This window comes from Zingiber officinale, chromosome 3A, assembly GCF_018446385.1.
Source record: "Zingiber officinale cultivar Zhangliang chromosome 3A, Zo_v1.1, whole genome shotgun sequence".
Classification (NCBI taxonomy): Eukaryota; Viridiplantae; Streptophyta; class Magnoliopsida; order Zingiberales; family Zingiberaceae; genus Zingiber; species Zingiber officinale.
In genome coordinates, this window is record NC_055990.1 from 135,152,265 (window position 1) to 135,178,524 (window position 26,260).

At 37.6% G+C, this 26,260-nt stretch overlaps 1 protein-coding gene across 1 annotated transcript; it reads left to right on the forward strand.

Moving 5' to 3' along the window:
- Positions 1–14,632: 14,632 nt before the first annotated feature.
- On the forward strand, positions 14,633–22,280 carry LOC122052501 (receptor-like serine/threonine-protein kinase SD1-8). The gene is made up of 7 exons (XM_042614047.1): positions 14,633–15,964; positions 16,052–16,180; positions 16,295–16,431; positions 21,059–21,269; positions 21,359–21,596; positions 21,679–21,829; positions 21,911–22,280. Exons 1-7 carry the CDS (start codon positions 14,656–14,658, stop codon positions 22,208–22,210), a joined length of 2,475 nt encoding a protein of 824 aa, XP_042469981.1. The 5' UTR covers positions 14,633–14,655; the 3' UTR covers positions 22,211–22,280.
- The last annotated feature ends 3,980 nt before the right edge of the window (positions 22,281–26,260 follow it).

Sequence of the window (26,260 nt, forward strand, 5' to 3'; positions counted from 1 at the left end):
TAGTTAGTTAGTACCTAATTGGTTAGACAGCTGATTAAATTTAAGTATCAAGTTCAGGGGGAGAAATTAACTAAAATTTTGTGTGTTTGAAAAATACTTCTTAAAACTAATTTATGTTTGAACATTAGTTTACAAAAAGTTAAATTTAACAAAGTGTTTGAAAAACTTGGAAGTTTAATTCCACCTAATTTTCAAACCTGATTTTAAAAGTTGACTATTGAACTTTCCAAATTTAGCTTTTATCAAATTAGCCTTAAAATTTTATTTTGGCAAAATTAATCTCACTTAATTTTTGCTTTGTTTTGAAAAATTGGAGTTGAAAATTTACCTCTTGAAAAGTACAAGTTCCTTAAACCTAAACAGAAAATCTACCTTTTGAAAAGTTCAAAAACCTGATTTAAAAATTTTACACGCTTGAAAAGTTAAAACTTGATTAACTTTAAATTTATACTTTTCAAAATTCAACTTGTCTCCCCCAAGTCAACTTGATTGTTTTTACTTGGATTTTTTTTACTTTCTTCTTTGAATTTTGAACCAAACTGAGATAATTTTTAATATCAGCTGTTTTACAGTAACTCTACACTATGTTCACCCTTGTTTTTTTGATGAATGCCAAAGGGGGAGGGTTAGGCGGTTAAGTTAGATAAACCAAATTGAAAACACTAAAACTAACTTTAAAACCGATGTACCTGTTTTTTGCGTTCTTTCACTAACTTAACCAGGTTGTCATTCCATCAAAAAGGGGGAGATTGTTGGTGCGGGTAGCACTAACGGTTTAACCTAGGTTTTGATGAATGACAAATAGGTTAAGTTAGTTTTGTTGTTATCTGACACTTTGATCGAGTGTGCAGGAGAAGTCCAGACAGGTCGACGGGCTGACCGGATGTCTGGCGCGAAGTCCAGCTAGGTCGACGGGCTGACCGGATAGCTGGCGAGAAGTCCAAGTGGGTCGACGGGCTGACCGGACACTTGGCGAGAAGTCCAAGCGGGTTGACGGGCTGACCGGACGCTTAGCGAGAAGTCCAAGCGGGTCGACGGGCTGACCGGACGCTTGGCGAGAAGTCCAGACGGGTCAACGGGCTGACCGGACGTCTGGCAGGTAAGTGAGGTAAGTCACTGGAGAGGAGTGACTGCGAGGACGCGTTCCCGGGAAGGGAACATTAGGCGTCGATTCGGCTTAGATCCATTTCGGATGTCTAAGTCGAGATCGTGAATAGATTCCAGTCTCGGAAAGACGGAATCTAAGTCATACTATTTGTGCTAATTCATACTATTATAAAATGTGCTAACAATCTATGTTGCAGGTTATATATTGCCTCGGACTAACTTTGTTTTGCAGGAAAAGGGAGTTTTCTAGAACAAAGTGGTCCGGGCGCCCGAAGGGGATCCGGGCCCCCGGAAGGCAAATTATATCCAACCAAGTCGTCGCCACGTGGAGCATCACGGTTTGAGCAGCTACGTCACATTCCAGGCGCCCGGAAGGAATCCAGGCGCCCGGAACAACATATAAAAGAAGCCCCAGGCAGGAGCTTCAGAATCAATCAATCAATCAGAGAACTCTTCTACTGCTGGTCCTGCTGCTCGACGTCAAGTGCGACGCCAACAAAGCTCCAACAAAGTGCTCCTTCGGTTTCTTATTTAATTTCCTTGTCGGTATTACTTTGTTTTCACTAGCATTTTCTGTATTCATTCTGTAATCATATTTCGACTTGTTAGTGATTGCCCAACGAAAGTGGTCAAGGACCACGGGCCTTCGAGTAGGAGTCGTCACAGACTCCGAACGAAGTAAAAACAACTGTGTTCATTTACTTTTCTGCTGCGTTTATACTCTACATTTTCGAATCGATATTCACCCCCCCTCTATCGAATCTAACGGTCCTACAACATTTACTCCTATTGCAAAAATGATGACTATTCATACCTTGATTGTTGTTGCTTATATTTATCGATGGAGAATATCTCAAATGGATGTCAAAAATGCATTTCTAAATAATGATCTTCATGAAGAAGTTTATATGACACCTCCTCCTAGTATTTCACACTAACTTGGTGAAGTTTACAAGCTTCGTAAAGTATTTTATGGTCTAAAATAATCACCTCATGTTTGGTTTGAGAAGTTCTCTATAGTGATTACTTCGATTGGTTTCATCCTAGTAATCATGATTCAGCATTGTTTGTCAAATGTATAAGTGTAGGTCGTATTCTTTTATCATTATATGTTGATGACATGATTATTACTAGTGATGATTATAATGAAATTTCTTCCTTGAAGTTTGAGTTGGCTCATTATTTAACTATAAAAGACTTGGGTATACTGTAACGACCACCCTTCTTGCTACTACTACACTCTAAGGATGACCGTTACTTAACTACTAACTCTACTTAACCAGTATGATTAAAAATCATATGGAAACTCTACCGAAAAATTTCGACAGAGTCTCCCCTGTACCGGTGACCATATTCAACAATACATGCAATATATACTTAGCCACAAACGGCTGGAACACATATCAATCAACCACGCAGTTAAATAAGTATCAAACACACAAATATCTACTTACTAAACTGAACTCATCCTACATGCAATCTAAACGGAATAATCTCAAATGACATGAACTTAAAATACAACTCAAATGTTTATAATAACTAAAATGCGGAAACTAAAATTAAAACTTCTTTCCTAGTCCCAAGGCTTCCATAGTCCTGGCATCACACATCCTTTGAACACCTCCTTGTCGCCTTCCTTTCTATATCTTTTCCTTTCCTGTATCTGCAGTAAGAGGAAGTGCAATCTATAAGCAAAATTTGCTTAGTAAGCGCTATCTAATTCACAAAAACTCGATATGCATGTGAATATACTGAAAACTAAAACTGAATGCTCAAAAGGAAAACTACTCATGCTCATCTACTAGTAAATAAACAAACATACTGAAGTGCTAAACATGTAAAGCTACTCATGCTCTTCTAATAGCAAAGAACAGTAAACTAATCTAAATAACATGCTAGCATAAAAGAAAACTCAACTTGCTGATTTTAAAACAAGGTGAAACTTAATTCATCTGTTCTAAACTTATCCTTTAATACTTTATAGTTATGTAAAACTTGCTTTACTTGTTCAAAAACTTATACTTATAATACTTCAAAATAGTAATCAACTTCTTCTTGGGCCCGACAACTGTACTTGCTATGCGCGCATCCCTAACTAGACCCGAGATAGCTGGTCCCGAATCTAGTAGGGTTTACTAGGTTATCTAAACCTAGGGACCGACTATGGGAGCCCAGCCCAAGGACTACTGAGAGTCCTGCATACTAGGTTATCTAAACCTAGGGACCGACTATGGGAGCCCAGCCCAAGGACTACTGAGAGTCCTGCATACTAGGTTATCTAAACCTAGGGACCGACTATGGGAGCCCAGCCCAAGGACTACTGAGAGTCTAGCACAATGCCACTGATAAAAGTAAAATACTTGTTATCTTTTAATACTTCTAATATATAATGCCTCGGCACTTTCTTTAGCACTTTGTGTGTCAAAATCCCTAAAGTCTTGACTTCGGGATCTACTTAAAGCCTTGGCCTTTTTCTTTCTTTTCTTTATCTTTCTTATACTTGTTGATACTTCTAATAAAAGAATACTTCTTTAAAAAGAAACTAAAACGTTTAAACAAATTCTAACTCTAAGGCTCAAACCAAAAATCTGCCTACTATGCTAATAAAATTCTGTATATTAAGCTTAATAAAAATCTGTTCCAAGATTGGAGTTCTGCATGCAACACTTATCAAAATCTACAAGCAATACTTATGAAAGTCTGCATATCATACAAGCTTGAACTAAATCTAAAATCTGTTGGAATTAAAACCTATACTACACAACTATTCGAAATTGAACAATTTGAATTAAGTTTCATGGCAACAAAGGAACTTCATTCATTTCCTATAACCAATTTCATGCATAAAGTCAATGAGCTACTGAAGAAGAATTCATCTCTTGCATAGTAAAACTAGAGAATAGCTCACAGGTATTAGAACTAGCATAGGGAACTTGAACTACAGCAAACTACAATAATTAGTATGAACCTAACAAATCTGATTCATTCTATAGCTTATAAGAAAAATCTGATTTAAAACCAAAACGATTGCTCACAAAAATCTGCATTAAAACAAACGAGTGCTTACACATCTGCGTTAACTAAGATAACTGCATATGAAAACTGCATCATAAACCAAGATGATTGCACACAAAACTTGCATTAGAAACTAAAACGATTGCTTACAAATCTACATTAAAACATACATGACGGCACAAAGCTGTTCAAACCAAAATGCTACACATAATTCTAAGAGCTAAATGAAAACTAAAATCTGCTCAAGGTTCAATTAAAGGAAAACTTGTACGCTTGGATGAATGTTGTAAGGAAACATAACCCCAAGCTAACAATCCTGTTGACACTAAAAAGAAACCTAATTTAAACTTGTTCAAAACTTAACTTCTGCCAAGTAACAGAAGACACAATTGAAACTAACAGTAAGGCTGCTCGTGCCCCTCTAGCACAGATCTAGACCTGCACAGCAAGGTCAACAAGGCTTGTTGGAATTTAAAACAGAACCCGTATTTGTTGCTCACACCCAGTGCCACGGCATCAACAAAACAAAGAAAATCCTATGATAACTTGTTCACAACTGATGTTCTAATAGAGCAACGAAATTCGAAGACCTTAAACTACCCATTGATCCGGGCATGCTCATCACGGTCACACAGAAAACAATTCAGATCCGGAAGGCCGAATACAACTGATCAGAAGCAAAGGAAACGTCTAAATCTAAAATGCAATCATAAGGCAGAAGAACCTAAATTGCATGCCTAACCTATACAAACTCTCCTTCTTTCTTTAGGGTTCATGGCAGTAAGCATCAAAACAAAACCCCTTAAAACCATGCTTCGAAATCTAAAAGGAATCAAGAATCCGAAAACCTCAACATATGGCAGAAAACCAAAAGAAATCCCGGAACTACTCTTACCGCAGGTGAGTAAGCAACTTACCTTCGTGTTCTTGGACTCACAGCCGAAAGGAGGCAACTAGGGCTTCGGAGGAGCTTCAATTCTCGGCGACCTCTTTGTGTTTCCAAGCTCCCCTCGTCGAAGTGGTCACACACGGGTGAAGACCGGTCGGAAACAACCCTTCACCGGCGCCGGAGACCAAGCCCTAGGTCCCCTGCTGCGTCTTCGCCCGAGAGGGAGTCGCGCCGACGCCGTGTGAGGAGAGGAGCAAAGAAGGGTTTCTCCTTTTAATAACCCGGTATTCTGTTAACTTCCTTAAATAAAATTTCCTACCTTTTCTAAACAGAACCGGTGGCTGGATCACTTGGTCAGCCGGGATTTGACCGAGCCAAAGGCCGCAAGTTCAAATTCCCAGCCGAGCCTTTTATTCTCCTTTTATTTTACTATTAACTATTTATTACTTAAATACAATTCGATCCTTATTTGATCAAGTAATAACTGCTAGCCCAGTTGGTTAGCCCGGTTTTGCTCGGGTCAGGGGTTGCCGGTTCAAGCCTCAGCTTGGACGTTTTTTTGTCGAAACTTCTTTCGTTTAGTAAAAATACCAAACGACCTCCAAAAATTACATAAAAATATTCTATAAATTCCTAAAAATCTCTAGAATTTTTCTAAAGCATTTCTAGATTTTAATAAGGTCTTTTAGGACTCTAAATCATGAAATTTGGGGTGTTACATATACTACACTATTTTCTGGGCATTGAGGTTGCTTATTCCTTAAAAGGTTATTTTTTATCTCAGTCAAAGTATATATCTAATCTGTTTAAGCGTGCTCGTCTTACTGATAATAGAGTCGTTGATACTTCTATTGAGACTAATGCTTGATATTCTCAATCTGATGGCTCACCTTTACAAGATTCTAGTTTGTACAGAATTATTATTGGAAGCTTGATTTATCTCATCGTGACTCATCCTGATATTACATATGTTGTTCATGTGGTTAGTCAATTTATCACTGCACCAACTATAGTTCATTGGGCTGCTATTCTTCGTATTCTTAGGTATTTTTAGGACACTCAATTTCAAAGCTTTTTATTTCCTTCTACTTCATCTCTTGAGCTACATGCATACTCTGATGCGGATTGGGATGGTGATCCTATGGATCGTAAATCTACCACTGTCTTTTGTATTTTTTGGTGATTCTCTCATTTCTTGGAAGAGTAAGAAGCAAAATATTATTTTTAGATCTTCCATAGCAACTGAGTATTTTGTCATGACCTCAACTACTTGTAAGATAGTTTGTATTGGCACAGGGAGCACCAGACGATCGAATATGAGTTTTGATTATGAAAAAGAGTTTAAAAGTTAAGATGTCTTGTTATCTAACAAGTGTGACTATGCTTGCAGGAAAGTCCTAAATGCTCTTAGGCAAAAGTCCTAGCGGATTCTAGGTAGGTGGAAACCCCTAGGAGGAGGTAATCCTAGGTCCTAGGGGGAGGTAACCTTAGTTTATGGAAACTCCTAGCTACGGCTAGGCAACGAAGTCCTGATCCGGGGGACTGGGCAAAGTCTTGGCAGGTCGAGGGCGTTGGCTAAAATCTTAAAGTCAAGAACTCTAGGTGAAAATCCTAAGGGTTGCGGACACCAGGTGAAAGATTGGACGGATCAAGGATTGGACATTCAGCATGAAGTCTTGACGTCTCGGACGTTGGGCAAAAGTCCATATAGTCTGGAGGACCGGTCTGTCAAAAGATAAACTCTCATGAGAGAAGTAGGTGAGGACGCATTCCCCATTGAGGGAATATTAGGTGTCAGTTTGATTTAGGATTTTTAGGAAATCGAAAGTCAGAACCGGACAGTTCGGAGACTGTCAAACATTTCATTAACCATATTTTATTATGCTAACTTTATTTTGTAGGGTATATTTTGCATTTGGACTAATATGCTTTGCAGGAAGTGGAAAACACAAAAGAGACTCGGATGAACAGTGTTGAAAGGTGCCTTCCATGTGGCTGAAGGCGCCTCTAATGAATAATATTCAAGGCGCCTTCCATATGGTTAAAGGCGTCTTCAAAGGGATAAACTTCACAGAAAGAAGAAGTTATTGTCTCCGATGTTGAGGGGATAAATGTCCCAGCTGGAGGCACCTTCAAAGGGGTTAAAGGCGCCTTCAATATCCCATAAAAGTCTGGTTCGAGCAAAGGGCAAAACACAACTTGAATTCATGACTACTCTCTGCGCGATACTTCGAAGACTATCTGACGAATCCATAACGCTGCGCCGACAACCAAAAGTTTACAATTTCAACACCGTCGTTGTCAGTATATTGTAATTAAATTACTACAGTTGTAATTCTGCTACTTGTAAAGATTTTCTGAAATTATAGTGATTGTCCAACAAAAACGATCAATGATCGCAGGTCTTGGAGTAGAAGTCGTCATAGGCTTCGAACCAAGTAAAACTTGGTCTTGTTAGTGTTGTTTCTCTTTTCTTTCTTTCCGCTACATTTTACTCCATTGTTATGAAAAGTGTGAAAAAGCCACGAGTGCTATTCACCCCCTCTAGCACGTCTTGATCGTACAATTGGTATTAGAGCAAGGTCGCTGAATTGGTGAAACCACCAATGAGTAGGGGGGGTTCCTTATGTTTTTCCCTATATTTTTTTTAAAATAATTCACTTTCATTTTTCCACCATTAGTCAAAGTTGGTGAAATATCACATTTTAGAAAATTTATCATATTATTATTATTATTATTTAATTCTTTTATTATTATTTTAAAAATTAGTTAAACAATCTTATTTTATTTTTCTTCAGAACTACTAATCCAAGACCAAGTCTTGGGATATTTGTCATTTTTTTTATTATGTGTAAGATTTTTTTTAAATAGCCCACCAAAAAGGCTACAACACCGCTCATCCACCTCTTTTCTTTGGTGAAGACTTCCGGTACTGGAAAAGTCAGATGGAGTACCATCTCAAGACACAAGTGGAAATATATATCAGAATTCAAATCAGATTCACATTTCCCACAGAAGACGGAGTACCCATTCCTTGTGACAAGTGGGGCGCACAAACAAAGAGGAAGATCCAGGTGGATGCAAAAGTGACATGTTACCCTCCAAAGCAGCCTAACCAAAGAAGAGTTGAACTGGGTTGGCTCCTTCAACAACACCAAGGAGTTATGGGAGAAATTGATCAAACTACACGAGGGCACTTCTTATGCAAAAGTAAGTAAACGTGACTTAATATTAAATAAGTTATATAACATTAAAATGCAAGAAGGTGAGTTGGCGAGTCAGTTACATGCTTACTTCCAAGATCTTCTGAATGACCTCCACACGATCAGACAAAAAGTTGAGAATTGCGACATCATTAGGTACACGTTAAGCGTCTTTCCTAGGAATACACTGTGGGCATCAATGATAGATGCTTATAAGGTATCTAAGGACCTTTCCATAATTAGATTAGATGAATTATTTTCTGAATTTAAACTTTATGAACAAATTAATACTACTCGAGCCGAGAAAGGTATTGCGCTACTTGCAGGGAAACTCGTAAACAAGAAGATGTTGTGATATATTGTGAATTTAATTATATTGTGATATATTTTCTGAATTTAATTATTTTCATTGACAATATTGTGATATATTTCTGATCTAGGTGGATCATAAATGTCATCTTCGTATAGTTTTGGAGATGTTTCGACGAGAACATCTTTATGCGGAGTTCAGTAGTGTGCATTTCGATTGTCTGGAATTTTTGGGACATATTTTCTTTAGCAGGGGTATATTAGTGGATCCACAGAAGATAAAAGCTGTTACTAATTGGGAGTAGTTGAAGTTTGTACAGGAAACTCACAGTTTTCTTAGTCTGGCTGGATATTACCAGAAATTGGTTGAGGGTTTATCCTGTATTGTTATGTCATTGACTTGACTGTCTAGGAAGGGTATGAAATTTTCTGGGACATATGCTTTTAAGATTAGTTTCAGGTGTTGACATGAAGACTAATAACTGCACTCGTCCTAGTTGTATATTCTAGTGTAGACGAATTTATACTCTACACAGATATATCGTACTAGGGGTTAAGTGCAGTTTTGTAACATCGTGGTTGTGTAGTTCCATATGCTTCTTGACAGTTGAGAGATCATGAGAAAAATTATTTGACTTATGTTGGGAGATAATAGCTACCATTTTTGTGTAGAAATGGGGAGACATCATTTATATAGGATTCATTATTTCCGTGGGAGGTTATATGTTCCCTGAGTCTCATTTTGTCCGAGAGGAGTTACTTAGCAAGTACACTGATTTGGATTTATGATACATTTGGGTGGTACTCGAAGGAATAGAGACTTGGAGTGTTTCTATTTGTGGAACGACATGAATAAAGACATCACGAATTTTGTAGCTCGATGTCTAGTATGTCAGCAAGTAGAGACTGAATAATAGAGAATAGTTGGATTATATCATTAGATTCGGATACTGGAATGGAAATGTGAGCATATCACGATGGACACGAAGAGGATATGATGCGTTTTGAATGATTGTTGATTGGTTGATAAATTTGTTTCCTTTCTATCGATCTGTAGGACGAATTCTTTGGATTGATTAGCTAGTAGAGTTATATTGTAGAGAGATTACCAGACTTTATGGTGTATCTCTCAGCATTGTATCAGATTGAGATCCGCGATTCACCTCCCGTTTTTAGCAGATTTTACAATAGACCACAAGTATAGAGCTCTATTTTGGTACAACTTTCGACCCTCAGACAGATGGACAGTATGATTGCACTATATAAATGTTGGAGGATTTACTGAGAGTGTGTGTTATGTATTTCGGAGGTAGTTGATTTACCACAGTTGGCTAGGTAGCAAGGTGGGAGTAGTGGAAGAAGGGTGAGCTCATAACCCACAGATCATCCCTTACGGTTGAAGATTAGTTTATGATACTTGGATGGAGTGATATATGAGTATGTTGCTTGGTGGTTACCTTTGGATGAGGATTTCTGAGTTGAGAAGTAAATTTGGAGACCAAATTTTTATTAGTGGGGAAGAATGTAAGATACGGTAAAATTAAATAATAAGTGTTATTGAAGAAATAATCTTATTGGATTTTTTAGAAATTTTTAAAAAAAATTATGGATTTAAACGGAGTATGTATGACACGTTTAAGAGGATAGAGCTATTAGACATGGAGAAAGCCTGTTTGGAATAACCATTTAAGTGGGAGTTAATTGAGAATTAACTTATGGTTTAATTAACTAAACCTAAGTTTATAAGCCCATGCTCTAATCCCATTCATTTTCATTTCCGATCCTAACCCATTTCTCCCGATCCACCCAATCTCTTCTCCTTCCCTCTCCATCGAGTCGTCGTTCTTACGAGGTTGGATTTACGACGCACCTCTTCACATCGCGGCTCCGACCATCGGATAGTTCTACTCCAGCCAACTGTGCCCTAGTTGTAGTGTCGCCCTATCATCTGCCCCGCTTACCAGCACGACGATATTTCGACTTCCTCCGTGAGATCTCAGATATGATAAGGGGTAAGTTATGCTTGGTGTTAGATAGATATAGATTTGATTTCATATGCTATTTTGGGATGTCAAGAATAGTTGGGTGACCTATCATTGTAGCTTCGGCGAGGAGATTGGCCGTGGGTGGCTAGCCGCTGCCACTAGATCCTTTGCTCCGGCTAGTTCCTTAGCTCTAGGGTCAGTGCTGGACCTCTATCTCGGGTTCAACGTGGGATTTCTGGCCTGGATCTCCTAAAGAGAGCAGTTGCAGCCAAACGACTCTGTTTCGGCCAGAAATTAAGGATTGACTATGAGGTAAGATCTCTTGTTTAAGGTTTGTGGATTTGGATTAGAGGCTAATGCTCAGATGTGGTTGTATTGATTGTGAATTGGGGGTTGGAATTGAAGGAGCAGCGACTGCATTGTAGCTTTGGCCATGAATCGTTGACAACAAGTTTCTCCGGTTGAGTCAACAGTGAAGCTCTGGATTTGGGTAAGTTTGGATGATGGTTTATGCATAGATTTAATGCAATTTAATTATGGAAGAATTATGAATATCTATTTCAATGTGGTTGTGATGGTTTATGGGTTCAGATTAGTTGATTCATATTGAAGATGAATGTATTTTAATTAATGATTCATGGATTTATTTAATTATGTAGTTAGGGATCAGTTTGCATTTCAGTGATGAATTGGTTGATTGTTAATGATGGTGTTGAGTAACAGGGATGTGTATCAGATTTCTTTTAAGGTTGTCGTATGAATGGTTTGGTTAATGAGCGTCTAGTTATTTTAAGTCATGGATTTAATAATGGATTAATTAGGGCGGATGAATTATGTAAGACCGATTCATGATATTTTGTAGATGATATATTGGATTGATCAATGGATTGTAGATTATGACTAGAAAGATTAAGAGAATCATGGATGAGTGTAATTGAAGTTAATCATTAATTAAGATAATTAATGATCATTCGATTTGAATTTTTCCTAATTAGTTTGAGTTTAGCTAGTTGTTGCATATGTAATTAGCTAAATTATACATCATGTGATTTGCAGGATGTTGACTGAGATGAGCATCTCGAAGTGGAATTATTTAGCACTATCGACATATAAAGGCTGGTACTTTCTGCTTTGTCTTTTTAGTACATTGATCTTAGTGCATGAGCTATATATTCGGATAGTTATTGTGTTTATCTTGACTCCACTTGTATTTTTCCTGTGCTTGATGTTTATCCACTCGAACTTTGAGCTACTCATTTTTATATCTATACAGTCTTATGTTGCTGTCTATGATATTTAGCAGATACTAGATACCATGCTTACTTGCTTTGGACTACTGTTTATTCATGTATCTTATTGAGCATGTGGGCTTTATATAGCATACCTGATTTATGTTTATATATATATGATGACTGTTGCATTTTACGCATCATGTCATTTCATGTATGCCGATGACCATGTCTCCCTTATGGTTGAGAGGGTCGTTGGCCAAGGTCGTACGCTCGGCCACTTATGTGTAGTGGTAGCTGGAGCAGATGTCGCTTGTCCTGTCGTGCTCCCACTCGGTCACTCATGGGTAGTGACGGCTGGAGATGCGAGCAGCAGGGACCCCGTGCTACGTAGCTATTATACTACTACGCAAACTATCTACTCGGTCACTCGAGAGTAGTGGCGGTTAGAGTGTCGTACAATTGTCGTCGATCCGACCTCTCGACCATATGGTGCAGAGGGTGAGCGGGGTGACCATCCGTGCATACGTTGTTATTGTTATACATGCTGATGTTGTTGCTTACTTATGCTATTGTGCTTACTTATGCTGCTGTTGCTAGCTTATGCTGCTGTTGCTTACTTATGGTGATATACTTACATATGTTGAGATATATATCTATTGTATGTGCTTAGACACTGGCTTATTTATTGGTAATATGTATATACCTCACATGTTACCCTTTTAGTTATGAGCAGTACTATGACAGATCTTTACTGCTCATGACATTCTATTACTAGCCTAGAATATTGTTTCAGATATAGATATTTCTTAAGATATCACTGTAGTATCTGCTATTTTCCTTATGAGACTGTATACCTTTGTATCTCTAATTTTTTATTATGTTCATGCACTATCTGTCTATTACCCGTTGAGTCTTAGTACTCACCACTCCGTAAACTTATTTATTTTGCCAGGTAGTAGGTAAAGGATTTTTGGAGTTGCCTGAAAATCCCGTCCGCCAGTCCCATGTCACATCGAGCAACCTCTATCATTATTGCTTCCACTTACATTATTGGTTTTGTACTTGTATTTGTATTATGTACATTCTGTATGATTTTTCGGACTTGTGGTGCCCTTTATTTTGGTTATGAACTTCTTGTGTCAAGTCGGGTCAACTCACAGTTAGTTGTATTGACTTTTTTATGTTTGACTTATGTCTTCCGCTGTCTTTTTATTTCAGCCGTGTGAGCTTCTTACTATACAACGCGTGATTATGATTTTTTTGTTCCAGCTGTGTGGGTTGTGTATATAACTGCGTGATTGTGTTTTATATTCAGTTGTGTGGGTTGTTGTTGGCTTGTGAGTAGTTTGAGCAATGTATACTAGTTTTATTTGCCATTGCTACAGGGGAGATGCTGTCCGATTTTTGTCGGATATATATATATATATGTCATATTATTTTATTTTTTTTATAAAACAATTTCTCTTTCTTTGATTTTTTTTCTTCTTCCTCATTCTCGCTGAAACGAAGCGTGCTCACCACGCACGCCTCTTCTTCGTCGTTCTCGCTGAAATGAAGCGCCGGAATCTGGACGCGATCGCGATGGAGGCAGGCGCGGGCGCATCCGGAATCTAGACGCGACCGCACCGAAATCCGAATGCGACCGCGCCGGAATTCGGTCGCTTGCCCAACACGGCTGGAATCGCCTGGAATCAAGCTTGATCGCCACTGGAATGGAGTTGTGGCCGGAATCGCCTGCCTCCGGCTGTGAAAGCGCCGAAATTCAGTCGCCTGCCCAACATGGCCGCGATCGCGTTGGATCGCGGTTGGAATCGAGCTTGATCGCAGTTGTATCGCGGTTGGAATTGAGATGTGGCCGGAATCCATGCCGTGATCCCCAACGGGTTCACCCCCTAGGCTATAGTGTGGGTGGGTCCAAGCGGCCGGAGGCCTCCGGCGGTGGGCAGATGGCCGGTGGCAGGGCGGGTGGCGGGCGCGCGAGGAGGCGCGATGAGTTGTTTCGACGAGAACAAAGAGAAAAAAAAAGAAAAAATTGCATTTAAAAAATTAAAAAAAAAATGACATGATAAGTCCATAATAATCCGTAGGAAATAGTCCATAGCATAACAATCCTTTATATATATATATATATATATATATATATATATATATATATATATAAATTGGATAGTTGAATAGAAAAGTCTACATTGACTAGGAATGTCTTTTCTAATTAAAATAAGTTGGACTTCTTAAATTAGATTTGATAATTGAAAATAATTTTAATCTCGAATCCCTACAATTTCTTGAATTCCACGTGCTATTACTATTTTATGAAGGCGCGCGCGTAGTAACAATGTCCTTCTCAAAGACTTGGGCATTTTTTCATTTTGGACCAAAAATAAAAATAAAAAAGCTAGCGTGTTTTTTTATTTAATGGTTTAAATATCGAACTCTATAGCCATTTTAATTATAATTTTAGTCAAAATTATTGCATAAGTTGTAAAATTTAAAATATTATATACAGAAAATTTAAAAAATATTCTTAATTTTTTTATTTGGATGAATAGGAGAGAATACTGCAAGAAGATTTAGAAAGGTTTATTAGACAGTTAAAAAAAAAAAAGGACTGGCCATTTCAATTCATTCTCATACTTTATTTTTTTTAAAAAAAAATTAGTTATTCAGTTCGTGTAATCCAATTAATTTGAAGGTGAGTTTCCTACCTGCCACAATGTCCTTCTCAATGACTTTGGGCATTTTCATTCTGGAGAAAAATCAAGTCGCTAGCGCGTTTTAGTCAAAATTATTGCATAAATTGTTAATTGAATAATATTATATATATATAGCTAACGTATTTTAATCAATTTGACCAACATCGTTAACATTGATTATATTTATATCCACTGCCTCTCCGTTATCGACATTGGATCCTGATGAGTGGAAGAGCCGCCGCCTATTTTCTTCTCTATTTCGCCTCTGCTTTCCTCTTCCTCTCTTATGCAGACGACAGTACCTTAACTCCCTCCCAACTTCTCGGGGACGACGACGACGATGGCGGCAGAGGAAACTTGATCTCCACCGGAGGCAGGTTCGAGTTGGGCTTCTTCAGCCCCAAAGGCTCAAGCAATCGCTACATAGGCATATGGTACCACAGCATCTCTGACAAAGCCACCAAGGTATGGGTCGCCAACGGCGTCCACCCGGTCCCCAACCGCTCAGGACGCCTCTTCGTGACGGCCGACGGAAGGCTTGTCCTCGCCGACGGGAACTCTACCGTCTTTTGGTCTTCAGGAAACGTCTCGACGGTCGCTGTCGGCGCGATCGCGAGACTCCAAGACGACGGGAACTTGGTGGTCAAAGACGGCAGCGACACGGTCGTCTGGCAGAGCTTCGATTTCCCGACGGACACAATACTCCCAGGGATGAAAATGGGGTGGAACAGGACGAGCGGCCACAACATCAGCCTCAGGGCCTGGACGAACGAGAGCGATCCGACGCCGGGCAACTTCGTGATGGGCATGGATTTGAATGGAGTGCCTCAGGAGTTGGTTTGGAACAACATGGTGCCGTTCTGGCGCTTGGGGCCTTGGAACGGACAGTACATGGGCGGCGCCCCAGAAGTTATCGCAGAAAATCTGATGGATTATGCCTTCGTAGTTAACTCCCAGATGTTTGTCTATTGGTACGCTCTCCGTGATCCTTTGGTGCTTGCGAGGATAACCCTCAGCTCAGATGGCCACATAGTAGTCTGGGCGTGGTTAGACGAAGCTCAGTCATGGATATCGCAAGCAGAGTTCCCAAGGGACGTATGCGATTACCTCAACTCCACTTCCTCTTGCGGCCCTTACAGCTTGTGCTCCCCCACTGTGTACCCCACCTGTGCTTGCCTCGAAGGGTTTCGTCCCAAGAATCAGAAGAACTGGGACCTCCGCGTGTGGTCCGACGGGTGCGTGAGGAAGACGGAGTTAAACGATTGCCGCACCGACACTGTTGGATTCTTCAGGTTGAGGAATGCCAAGCTGCCGGACACATCGCGAGCTACGGTAGATTGGAGCATGATAAACATGGACGATTGTAAGGCTCTGTGTCTGAAGGACTGCTCCTGCATGGCTTATGCAAGGGCCAACATTAGTGGGAGCGGAAGTGGCTGCATTATTTGGACCCACGAGCTCATCGATATGAAATTTTATAACAATGTATTCGGTCAGGAACTCTACCTCAAGCTCGCAGCCAGGGACATACGTATGCATAATTATATCTCTTCGATCAATCTGTTCTTCATTGTTTAATTATTGTCTATGCTTTAATGATTTCGTTTTGTCGCTGCAGCGTCACGATCCGCGTATTCTCGCAGCAGGCGTCTAGTTTTGATCGTATTGGTGCCACTGTCGGCAGCTTTTGTCTTGATTTGTGCTGGTGGCTTCATTTGGTACACAAAGAGGCGAAACACTAGCGAAGGTATATAGTCAGTCCTTATGTTGTTTATAAATCATCAGGACTTTCATTCATTGAACTAAATAGCACAGGAAGTATTGTAATATCCTAATTATTCTACTTTGATTTCTTGGACAGACGGCCTTACTATTGATGAAGGAAAAGGACTTGAGCTAGACCTACCATTACTTGACTTTAGCAAAATTGTGGATGCAACAAACAATTTCTCAACTAGCAACATACTTGGCGAGGGTGGCTTTGGGTTGGTGTACAAGGTATGATAAATATGAACAAGTTTGATATGTAGATTAATGCTTATAGTATAGTGAATCATCTTTGGTATTTTAAAGTGTTGTTGTATACTAATCTTGCATTCGTAGCTAGAGAGTGAGAGAAAAGATTGTTAGCAGATGAAGAGCATAAAAAAAAAACTATAACACTCAAGATGGGAGGAAACTACTTTTTCTTATTTTCTTCATATCTAAATTGCTAAATACATAGGGTATTTATAGAGAGTACCCAAGATGTATTTACATAAATACATGAACCAATATTAAATGACCTACATGCGTCATCCAAAGAGTCATAATATTAAATAACTTTAATTCTGGTTTATATTTTCAACATCCCCTCTTAAACCAGATTTATTACTCAAAGTAAAAAACGAAGTTTCTTGAAAACATCAAATTTCAATGGTTTCGTGAAGATATCGGCAACTTGATTTTGTGACTTCACGTATTCAAGCTTTACTTCTTCCTTCGATATACAATCTCGAATAAAATGATAACTTGTATCAATATGCTTGCTTCTTTCATGAAACACCGGATTCTTGGCCAATGCAATTGCAGATTTATTATCAACATAAATCTTCGTCGGATCTTCTTGTGACAGATTCAATTCTTTCAACAAACTCCTTAGCCAAATAGCATGGCAAACACAAGAAATATCAGCTACATACTCCGCCTCACAATTAGAAAGAGTCACAATAGGTTGCTTCTTAGAATTCCAAGTAAAAGCTAGATTTCACATAAAGAAAACAAACCCAATAGTACTTTTTCGACTATCAATATCACCGGCCCAATCACTATCACAATAGCCAACAAGCATAAAGTCGTCCGAGAAATCATACAAGATACCATAATTAATTGTACCTTTGATATAGCGAAAAATTCTTTTGGCAATTTTCAAATGTGAAGTAGTAGGAGCTTCCATGTAACGACTCACAAGTCCAACGCCAAAAAGAATATCCTGTCTAATACAGGTTAGATACCTCAAGCTTCCAACAAGACTCTTGAATCTTGGATCAACTTTTTCACCATCTTGATTCATGTGTGGCTTGATTCCACACTCCACGGATGCCCCGACCGGCTTGCAATTTTTCATATCAAACTTCTTGAGAATTTCTTTAGCATATCCTTCTTGAGAAATAAATATGTCATCATCTCATTGCTTCACTTTAATCCCAAGATAGTAGGACATTATGTCAATATCCATTATCTCAAACTCCTTTGTCATAGCTCTCTTGAAATCTTCAAACATCTTTGGATTATTCCCTATAAAAATTAAATCATCCACATACAAGCAAACAAGTAACATATCACCATTTTTATTATTCCTTGCATAGAGAGCATGTTCATGTGGACACTTGATAAAACCATTTGCTCGAAAATATTTATCAATTATGCTATTCCAAGTACAAGGGGTTTGCTTCAAGCCATAAAGAGCTTTCTTCAATTTTAGCACTTTATTTTCTTCGTTAGGCACTACATAACCCAAAGGTTGATCAATATAGACTTCTTTCTCCAAGTCTCCATTCAAAAATACGGATTTTACATCCATTTGATGGATTCTCCAACAGTTTTGAGCTGCAATAGAAATGATCAACCGAATTGTTTCAAGACGAGCAACAGGTGCAAACACCTCATCATAGTCAATTCCGGCCTTTTGCTTGTACCCCTTGGCAACCAATCTTGCTTTGTATTTTTCAACCTCGCCTTGCGCATTTCTCTTTATTTTGTACACGCACTTCACACCAATTGTGTTCTTGCCATTCGGTAATAATACTAGCTCCCATGTATCATTCTTTGTGATTGCCTTGATTTCTTCATTCATGACATTTCTCCATTTGTTATCATGAGCGGCATTGTCATAACTTACAGGCTCAGTTTTTGCTAGTAAGCAAAATTGAGTAAAATCACTAAAATTTACCTCTTCAGTGGCATCATAAATGTCACTCAAACTTTTGAATTTTCGAGGCCCTTCACTCGAGCTTGCTTCATTTATTTGTGAATCTTGTGGTGGTGGTGTTGGTGGTGGAGTATTAGGCGGTGCCATGCCTTCTTCCCCTTCTTCATCATCAAGGAAAGAACTATATCCCCTCTCTTCCTTTATAGTACTCCACTCCCAAACACCTGCTTCATCGAACTCCACATCTCTGCTTATGACAATCTTCCCATTTCTTGGATTATACAACTTGTACCCTTTAGAGCTTTGATCATAGCCGATGAAGAGATACTTTGCACTTTTATCATCAAGCTTTGTTCTTTTCTCATCATAAACATGTGTGTAGGCAATGCTTCCAAAAACCCTCAAGTGTGAAACACTTGGCTTGTATCCACTCCGACCTTCTTGAGGTGTCATACCATGAACACTTTTGATGTGACACCGATTCATCAAGTACACTGCACAAGAGACAACTTCAGCCTAATTTTTATTCGCCATATTCTTGCTCTTTAACATACTCCTCATCATGTTGAGAATAGTTCGGTTCTTCTTCTCTCCCACTCCATTTTGTTGTGGTGAGTATGGAGTCGTCATGGGACGATGAATGTCATTTTCTTCACAGAAAACCTTGAATTCATTAGATGTGAATTCTCCACCTCTATCGGACCGAAGAGCTTTTATTTGATAACCACTATATTTCTCCACCATTAATTTGGACCTTTTGAAGGTTCTAAACACCTCCGACTTTGCCTTTAAAAAATACATCCAAGTTTTTCGAGAATAGTCATTAAAAAAAAGCACAAAGTAATTATTCTCACCAAGTGATGATGGCTTGATTGGTCCACACACATCCGAGTGTATCAACTCCAATGGATGTTGAGCCCTTGTTAAAGACTCCTTGGGAAAAGTTTTTCTCGCTTGCTTGCCAAGAAGACATCCTTCACAAAGTTGATTAGGATGATTTATGGAAGACAATCCTTTCACCATTCTTCCTTTGCTCATCATTTTCAGCCCATCGAAGTTCAAATGCCCAAATCTCATGTGCCATAGTCAAGATGAATCTTTGAAACAAGATTTCAAACACATAGGAACATCACTTTGAATATTTAGCAAAAACATTCGATTCTTTGTCATGGGCACCTTAGCAAGCAATCTTCCATTTTCATCTTTCATCGTCAAGTATTTATCTTTTAGGTGAATACCATAATTCTTTTCCAATAATTGGCCCAAACTCAAAATGTTACTTTTCATGGCTAGCACATAAAACACATTGGGAATTAATTGATAACTCCCATCTTTTGAACGAATCAAAATCGTACCTTTTCCTTTCACTTGAACTTTTGAAGAGTCGCCAAAAGGTATATCTCCATCGGTTGATTCATCAAGTTCCACAAACAAATTTCTCCTTCTGCAAATGTGGCTACTTGCGCCGGAATCAAGATACCATGTACTCTCATTCTCATCTTGATCATTTTTGCAAAGTAGAAGCAAAGTAGGGCCCAAATCTTCTTTTGCATCATTGCTCTCCGCAAAATTGTTTGTCTCTTCCATATTATTTCTACATTCCCAAGAATAGTGGCCAAGACGATGACAAGTAAAACACTCAACTTCAGATTTGTCATACCTCATTTGATGGCCTCCACGACTTCTACCTCTTCCACGATTTCTTCTTTGATTGAACTTTTGACTCCTCTCATTATTATATGAGGTGTTTTTATCACCTCGTCCACCTCTTTCATGACCACGACCTCGACCTTGGCCCTGCCCTCGAGATCCTCCACGTTTGCGACCTCTTTGGGATGTGCCTTGGTTTGTGTCATTCAATGATAGCTTTGCTTTCAAAGCTTGTTCAACCGATTCTTGAACCGGTTTTATCAATCTTTCTTCGTGTGCTTGTAAAGATCTGGCAAGTTCATCAATGGTCATGGTGTCTAAATCTTTAGACTCTTCGATGGCAACCACGATATAATTAAATCTTGGATCGAAAGATCTCAAAATTTTTCCAACAATTCGATCATCTTTCATATCATCTCCGTATCTTTTCAATTGATTTGTGACAACCAATACTCAACACCTTTAAATGAAGCTTGAAGAGTTTCCCATGCTTGCTTGGAAGTAGTTGCCGAAGCAACTTTCTCGAACATCTTTTCATCCAAACTTTGATGGATGAGGGTGAGCGCCTTTAGGTCCTTCTTCTTGGCGGAGGCCACATTTTCATCAACGTCATTCTCCATAGGATCCCAAGCTTCATATGATCCAAGCAAAGCCTTCATTCTTATGCACTAATTATCATAATTTTCCTTGGTGAAAGATGGAACAACAAATAGGGTTCCATTCGACATTTTCCTTCAAGCTTTGTCTCCAAACACAAATGGTGGCTCTGATACCAATTTGTTAGCAGATGAAGAGCATAAAAATAAAGCTATAACACTCAAGATGGGAGGAAACTACTTCTTCTTATTTTATTCATATCTAAATTGTTAAATACATAGGGTATTTATAGAGAGTAATGTATCTACATAAATACATGAACCAATATTAAATGACCTACATGCATCATCCAAAGAGTCATTCATGAATCCTCCAATATTCATGCACATAATATTAAATAACTTTAATTCTGGTTTATATTTTCAACAAAGAACAAAGCATTTGACATGTGTTGTATTGATTAACTAGGGTAATTTAGGAGAGGATCAAGAGATAGCGGTCAAGAGACTATCTAAAACATCAACCCAAGGGGTGGACGAGTTCAAAAATGAGGTAATGCTAACTGCTAAGCTCCAACATAGAAATCTTGTTCGACTTTTTGGTTGTTGCATCCAAGGAGGGGAAAGAATATTGGTTTATGAATATATGCCCAATGGAAGCTTGGATTCTTTTCTATTCGGTTAGTATATTTGTTTGAGAGATTATTACAATGCATTTTCTTAGTAGTACCCTATTTCTTATTGTTATATATCTCGCTTTCATGAGAAGATAAAACCAAAAGTACATTGTTGGACTGGCAAACACGATATGACATCATTGTTGGGATTGCTCGAGGTCTTCTTTATCTCCATCATGATTCTAGATTTAAGATTATTCACAGAGACTTGAAGGCTAGCAATATTCTCCTTGATAAAGGAATGAATCCCAAGATATCTGACTTTGGCATGGCAAGAATATTTGGAAGTGATGAAACAGAAGTTAACACAAGAAGAGTTGTAGGAACATAGTAAGTGCATTTCAATTATTGTCACATTCAACATTTATGTCCGAAATATCTTATATCTATATCTTTTAATTGTCTCATGCAGTGGATATATGTCACCTGAATATGTTATAGATGGGATTATATCAGTGAAATCTGATATATTTAGTTTTGGTGTGTTAATACTTGAAATTATAAGTGGTCAAAGGAGCAAAACAACTTATTACTCAGAGAGCCAAATAAATCTTTTAGGATACGTAAGTATGATATTAACTTCTATTTTAACCTTTTTCCTTTTACATATTTCATTTGTATTAAGCAATTAGAATTATTTTCAGGCATGGAAATTATGGAAAGCGGGTGAAGCGCTCAAGCTAGTTGATGAAACACTTGGAACTTCATTCCCTACGGATGATGTTTTGAGATGTATAAAGATCGGACTTTTGTGTGTTCAAGAACGGCCAGGGGATCGACCAACAATGCCCATCACAGTGAAAATGTTGGGTGGCGAAAGTGCTTTCATACCGGATCCTAAACAACCTGGTTTTTTTAATTTAAAAAATCATATTGATAGTGATTCATCCACAAAAAGGTCATCTAGAAATAATGTATCAATCACATTGCTAGAAGGTCGATAGGGACAATCATATGTGAATTCGTTAGTAACTAACTTTTTTAAAAATGAAAAAGATATTAATGGTTTTTTTACTCCATAAGTGTCTATGTTTTTCATAACAAAGCTATCACAAGAGATTCTATTAAACAATAGATTTTGTAATGAAACTATTTCATCATGACTATACATTGTGACAGTAACTATAGCAAATATTTATCACATTGCAATAACTTTTTGTAAATTTTAAATTCTTTAAATCCTAAATCTAAATATTATACCTTAAATTTTACAAAAAAAAAATTACGCACCCTGAATGCTATACTTTGAACAGTAAATTCTAAATCATAAATTCAAAGCTTAAAAAAATTAAAAAAACGCATCCTAAATACTATATATATATTATATCCTGTGTGTTAATTCTTGAAAAAATTTAAGCTGCATGAATCCTAAAACATAAAGAACTCATATATAGGAAATATAAGAATAAGAAAATTTAGTTTTATCAATTAAATATAACATAAGAAAATAATACATAAATATAAAGACAAGCGACTTGATTAAAGAAGAGTCAATATCTTTTTCCTACCGTTGTCGACTTTAATCCCTATTGAAGAAGTATTAGAACTAAAAGGAATTTATATATCTCCACAATAGTATGATATTGTCTACTTTGGATCTAAATCGTAGTGGTTTTATTTTAGATTATATTCAAAATACCTCATACTAATAGAGATATATTTCTCTTATATATAAACTTATGATTTTTTTCTTGTGTTTTCAATGTGGGATTATGTCTGTAACTTTACAATCTCAACAATCCTCTCTCTCAAATGAAGGACCTCAAGGTCCCCTCTCAAGTGAAAATATATTTCTCTTATATATAAACTTATGATCTTTTTAATGTGTTTTTAATGTGGGATTATATTTGCAACATTGCAATCCCAACAATTCTCTCTCTCAAATGATCTTTTTCATGTGTTTTCAATGTGGGATTATGTTTATAACCTTGCAATCCCAACAATCCCCCTCTCAAATGAAGGACCTCAGGTTCCCCTCTCAAGTGGAAAGCTTATCTGTTTGACGTCCGAATCTCGACCCACCAAATCTTCCTGCCCCTCTGTCTAACCGACCTACTAGGACTTTCTTTCCCTCAGCCCGACCACCCTACTAGGACATCCTTGCCTAGCTGCAACTAAGACTTCCCACCTAATGTTTGGTCATATTGATCCAAACATGGGAGCCTTAATTTCCTTTGTTCGAGGTCAATATTCTAGTCATATGACTCAATTAGACTATACCTCTTATGTACAGTCGGCGGTTAGACCTTCTGGTAGTCCGGTCTTTAATACCAATTATTAGAACCAAAAGGAATTTATATATTTCCATAATGGTAGGATATTATCCACTTTGGGTTTAAACCCTCATGGTTATATTTTTGGACTTTATCCAAAAGGCTTCATACTAATGGAGATATCTTTCTCTTATAAACTCATAATCTTTCTAATGTATTTTCAATGTGAGACTATGTTTACAATCTTATAACCTCAACAAAAAGATCCAACGGAAAGAAGAGGAAGGTCTTCTAAGGAGCTTAGGGGTGATGGTGTCAAAAAGCTTTTTATTGATGGGGAATAAGAAACTAGGTCAAGATTATCTCTAAACCCTTGGGGACCTCCTTTTTATATAGGAATCCAATCCATTATCAGCCCATAGATGATGACGGATTGGGCTAAAGGGCACATTGAATATGCATCCAATAATCTGAAATCTAATAAACATAAGTTAGATCATTTTAAAGGGTTAACATTGTATTCATATGCTCAACTTACAAATAAACTCATCTAATTAGAATAATAAACTCTAATATTCTCTCACTTGGACCATATGTGAGTTGTATATGAAGTACAGGTAAAATTTTAGTTGATATCAAACTGTATGGGTACAAGATACCTTTATAAACAATCTAGTCCATTAACTTCATTGGTATAAGACTAAAGAGGTCATAGCTACTGTATATGATCGTAACATCCCCCAACAATAATCACAATACCAGTAACATTAACAAGATAGATCAAGATACAAATGTATAGTGTGGAAATTATATGAAATATGATCAATATATGTCAATTTCTACTTGGTTCTAAGGTGACCTCAAAAGAAGTCAGATCATATCTGTAAATACTTTGTCCTAAACTGCAAAAGCAAATCATGATCCAAACTTTATGATTCTAAAAGGAATCAATATTACATTTATTGGTGCAGGGAGTACTAGAAGATTGAACCTAAGTTTTGATAATGATAAAGGGTTCTAAGTTAAGTATTATTGTTGTTCTAACAAGTTAAACTAAGTGTGCAGGAAAGTCCTAAGTGGTCTTAGATAGGTGAAAAGTCCTAGTTGTGATTAGGCAATGAAGTCCTGGTAAGGGGACTAGGCAAAGTCTTGGCGGGTCGAGAACGTTGGGCAAAATCCTAGAGTTGAGGACGCTAGGTGAAAATTCTGAGGGTCACGGATACCAAATGGAAGACTATATTAGTGCAGCAAGCACCAGATGATTGGACCTATGTTTTGATAATGGCAAATGGGTTCAAAGTTAAACTGTCTTATAATCTAATAAGTGTGACTAAGTTTGTAGGAAATGTTAGAGTGTAAACTAAAAGTCTAGCTTTTTGTATAAACATTTAAGAATCACATTGGTCAAATGTCTACATTTATGTGAAGTGTAGTTGTCCATTGAATTTATATTGAAAATAACATGGTGTGAGGAGACACACAGAAGTTCATGTTATCAGTGATAGAGTGTATACTAAAAGCCTAGCTTTTGTAAACATTTATTTTTAAAATAAAAGAATCACATTGGTCAAATGTCTACATTTATTTGTTAAGTGTAGTTGCTCAATTAATTTATATTGTAGATAACATGATATGTGGTGTCACACACAGAAGATCATGTTATCAGTTCTTTATAAATTATAAATAGTTGCTCACGACTAAGATGGAAAGGAAAAAACTATTTGAATAGTCGTAGTGTAATTAGGTATTAGTTTATCTTGACTAATAAATTACACTAGTACACTCTAAGTGTATTGAGTAGGACTATTTTAGGTAAGTTCTTTTATACTGACTTAATAAAAGAACTAGACCTTAGTTATTATGGAAGTATGTCCTCTTAATCCTAATATAATAATAAGCATATATATTTAGTATTTATTATTTTTAAACTTATCAAAGGGTGAGATTTAGCTCGATAAATCCATAGGCCCGATAAGTTGGGAAATGATATTACTTATAGTGTGTGTTGTTGATTATAGAAGGAAATTGTTGTTGGTTGCTACTCGGAAAACCTAGAGGTTCCACTGTACAAAAATTTTGTACAAAGGTCTGAACCTTTTCCTAGCTACCATGTGTTCTTTTAAATTAAATTTTGAATCGCCTGCGGAACTTAACACGTTTGATCCAAAACTTAATCTATTCGTTCTTTTAGGTTTTGACTTGGGTCTCCTGCGGAACTTAACACGTTTGACCCAAATCACCTTAAGTTATTAATTCCATTAAATATTAATTTCCATAATTGGTTCCCAGTACTGACGTGGCGAGGCACACGGCCTTCTTGGATATGGGAGCAACCACCACCGACTAGACAAAACATTTTATGGAAAGCTAATATTTAATTTCCTAAAATAACTTTAGGTTAACCGAAAAGAACAATCAAATCACAAGGAAAAATAAAACAAAAGAATACAACATCGAAAAACATATTCGAAATACTAGAATCGTAAGCCTCTTGTATTTGGTATTATTTCCATAAATAACTAGTATGATGCGGAAAGGAAAAATTACTAGTTATACCTTCTAAAAAGACCTCTTGATCTTCTACCGTATTCCTCTTCTAACCTCGGACGTTGTGTGGGCAATGATCTTTCGAGATGAGAAACGACCAACCACCTTCTTCTCCTCCTAGCTAGGTTCGGCCACAACAAGGAAGCTTTACCAAGGATGAAGAAAAAATCACCAACCAAGCTCCAAGGGATGCAAGCTTTCTCTCCTTCTTCTTCTTCTTCTTCTCCAAGTAGT

Excerpts from the sequence above, each read along its gene's own strand:
- LOC122052501 (XM_042614047.1), top strand. The coding sequence starts at position 14,656 with ATGAGTGGAAGAGCCGCCGCCTATTTTCTTCTCTATTTCGCCTCTGCT. Across the intron at positions 16,181-16,294 it reads GAGGCGAAACACTAGCGAAG|ACGGCCTTACTATTGATGAA; the intron begins GTATATAGTCAG and ends TTTCTTGGACAG. Across the intron at positions 21,597-21,678 it reads AGAAGAGTTGTAGGAACATA|TGGATATATGTCACCTGAAT; the intron begins GTAAGTGCATTT and ends TGTCTCATGCAG.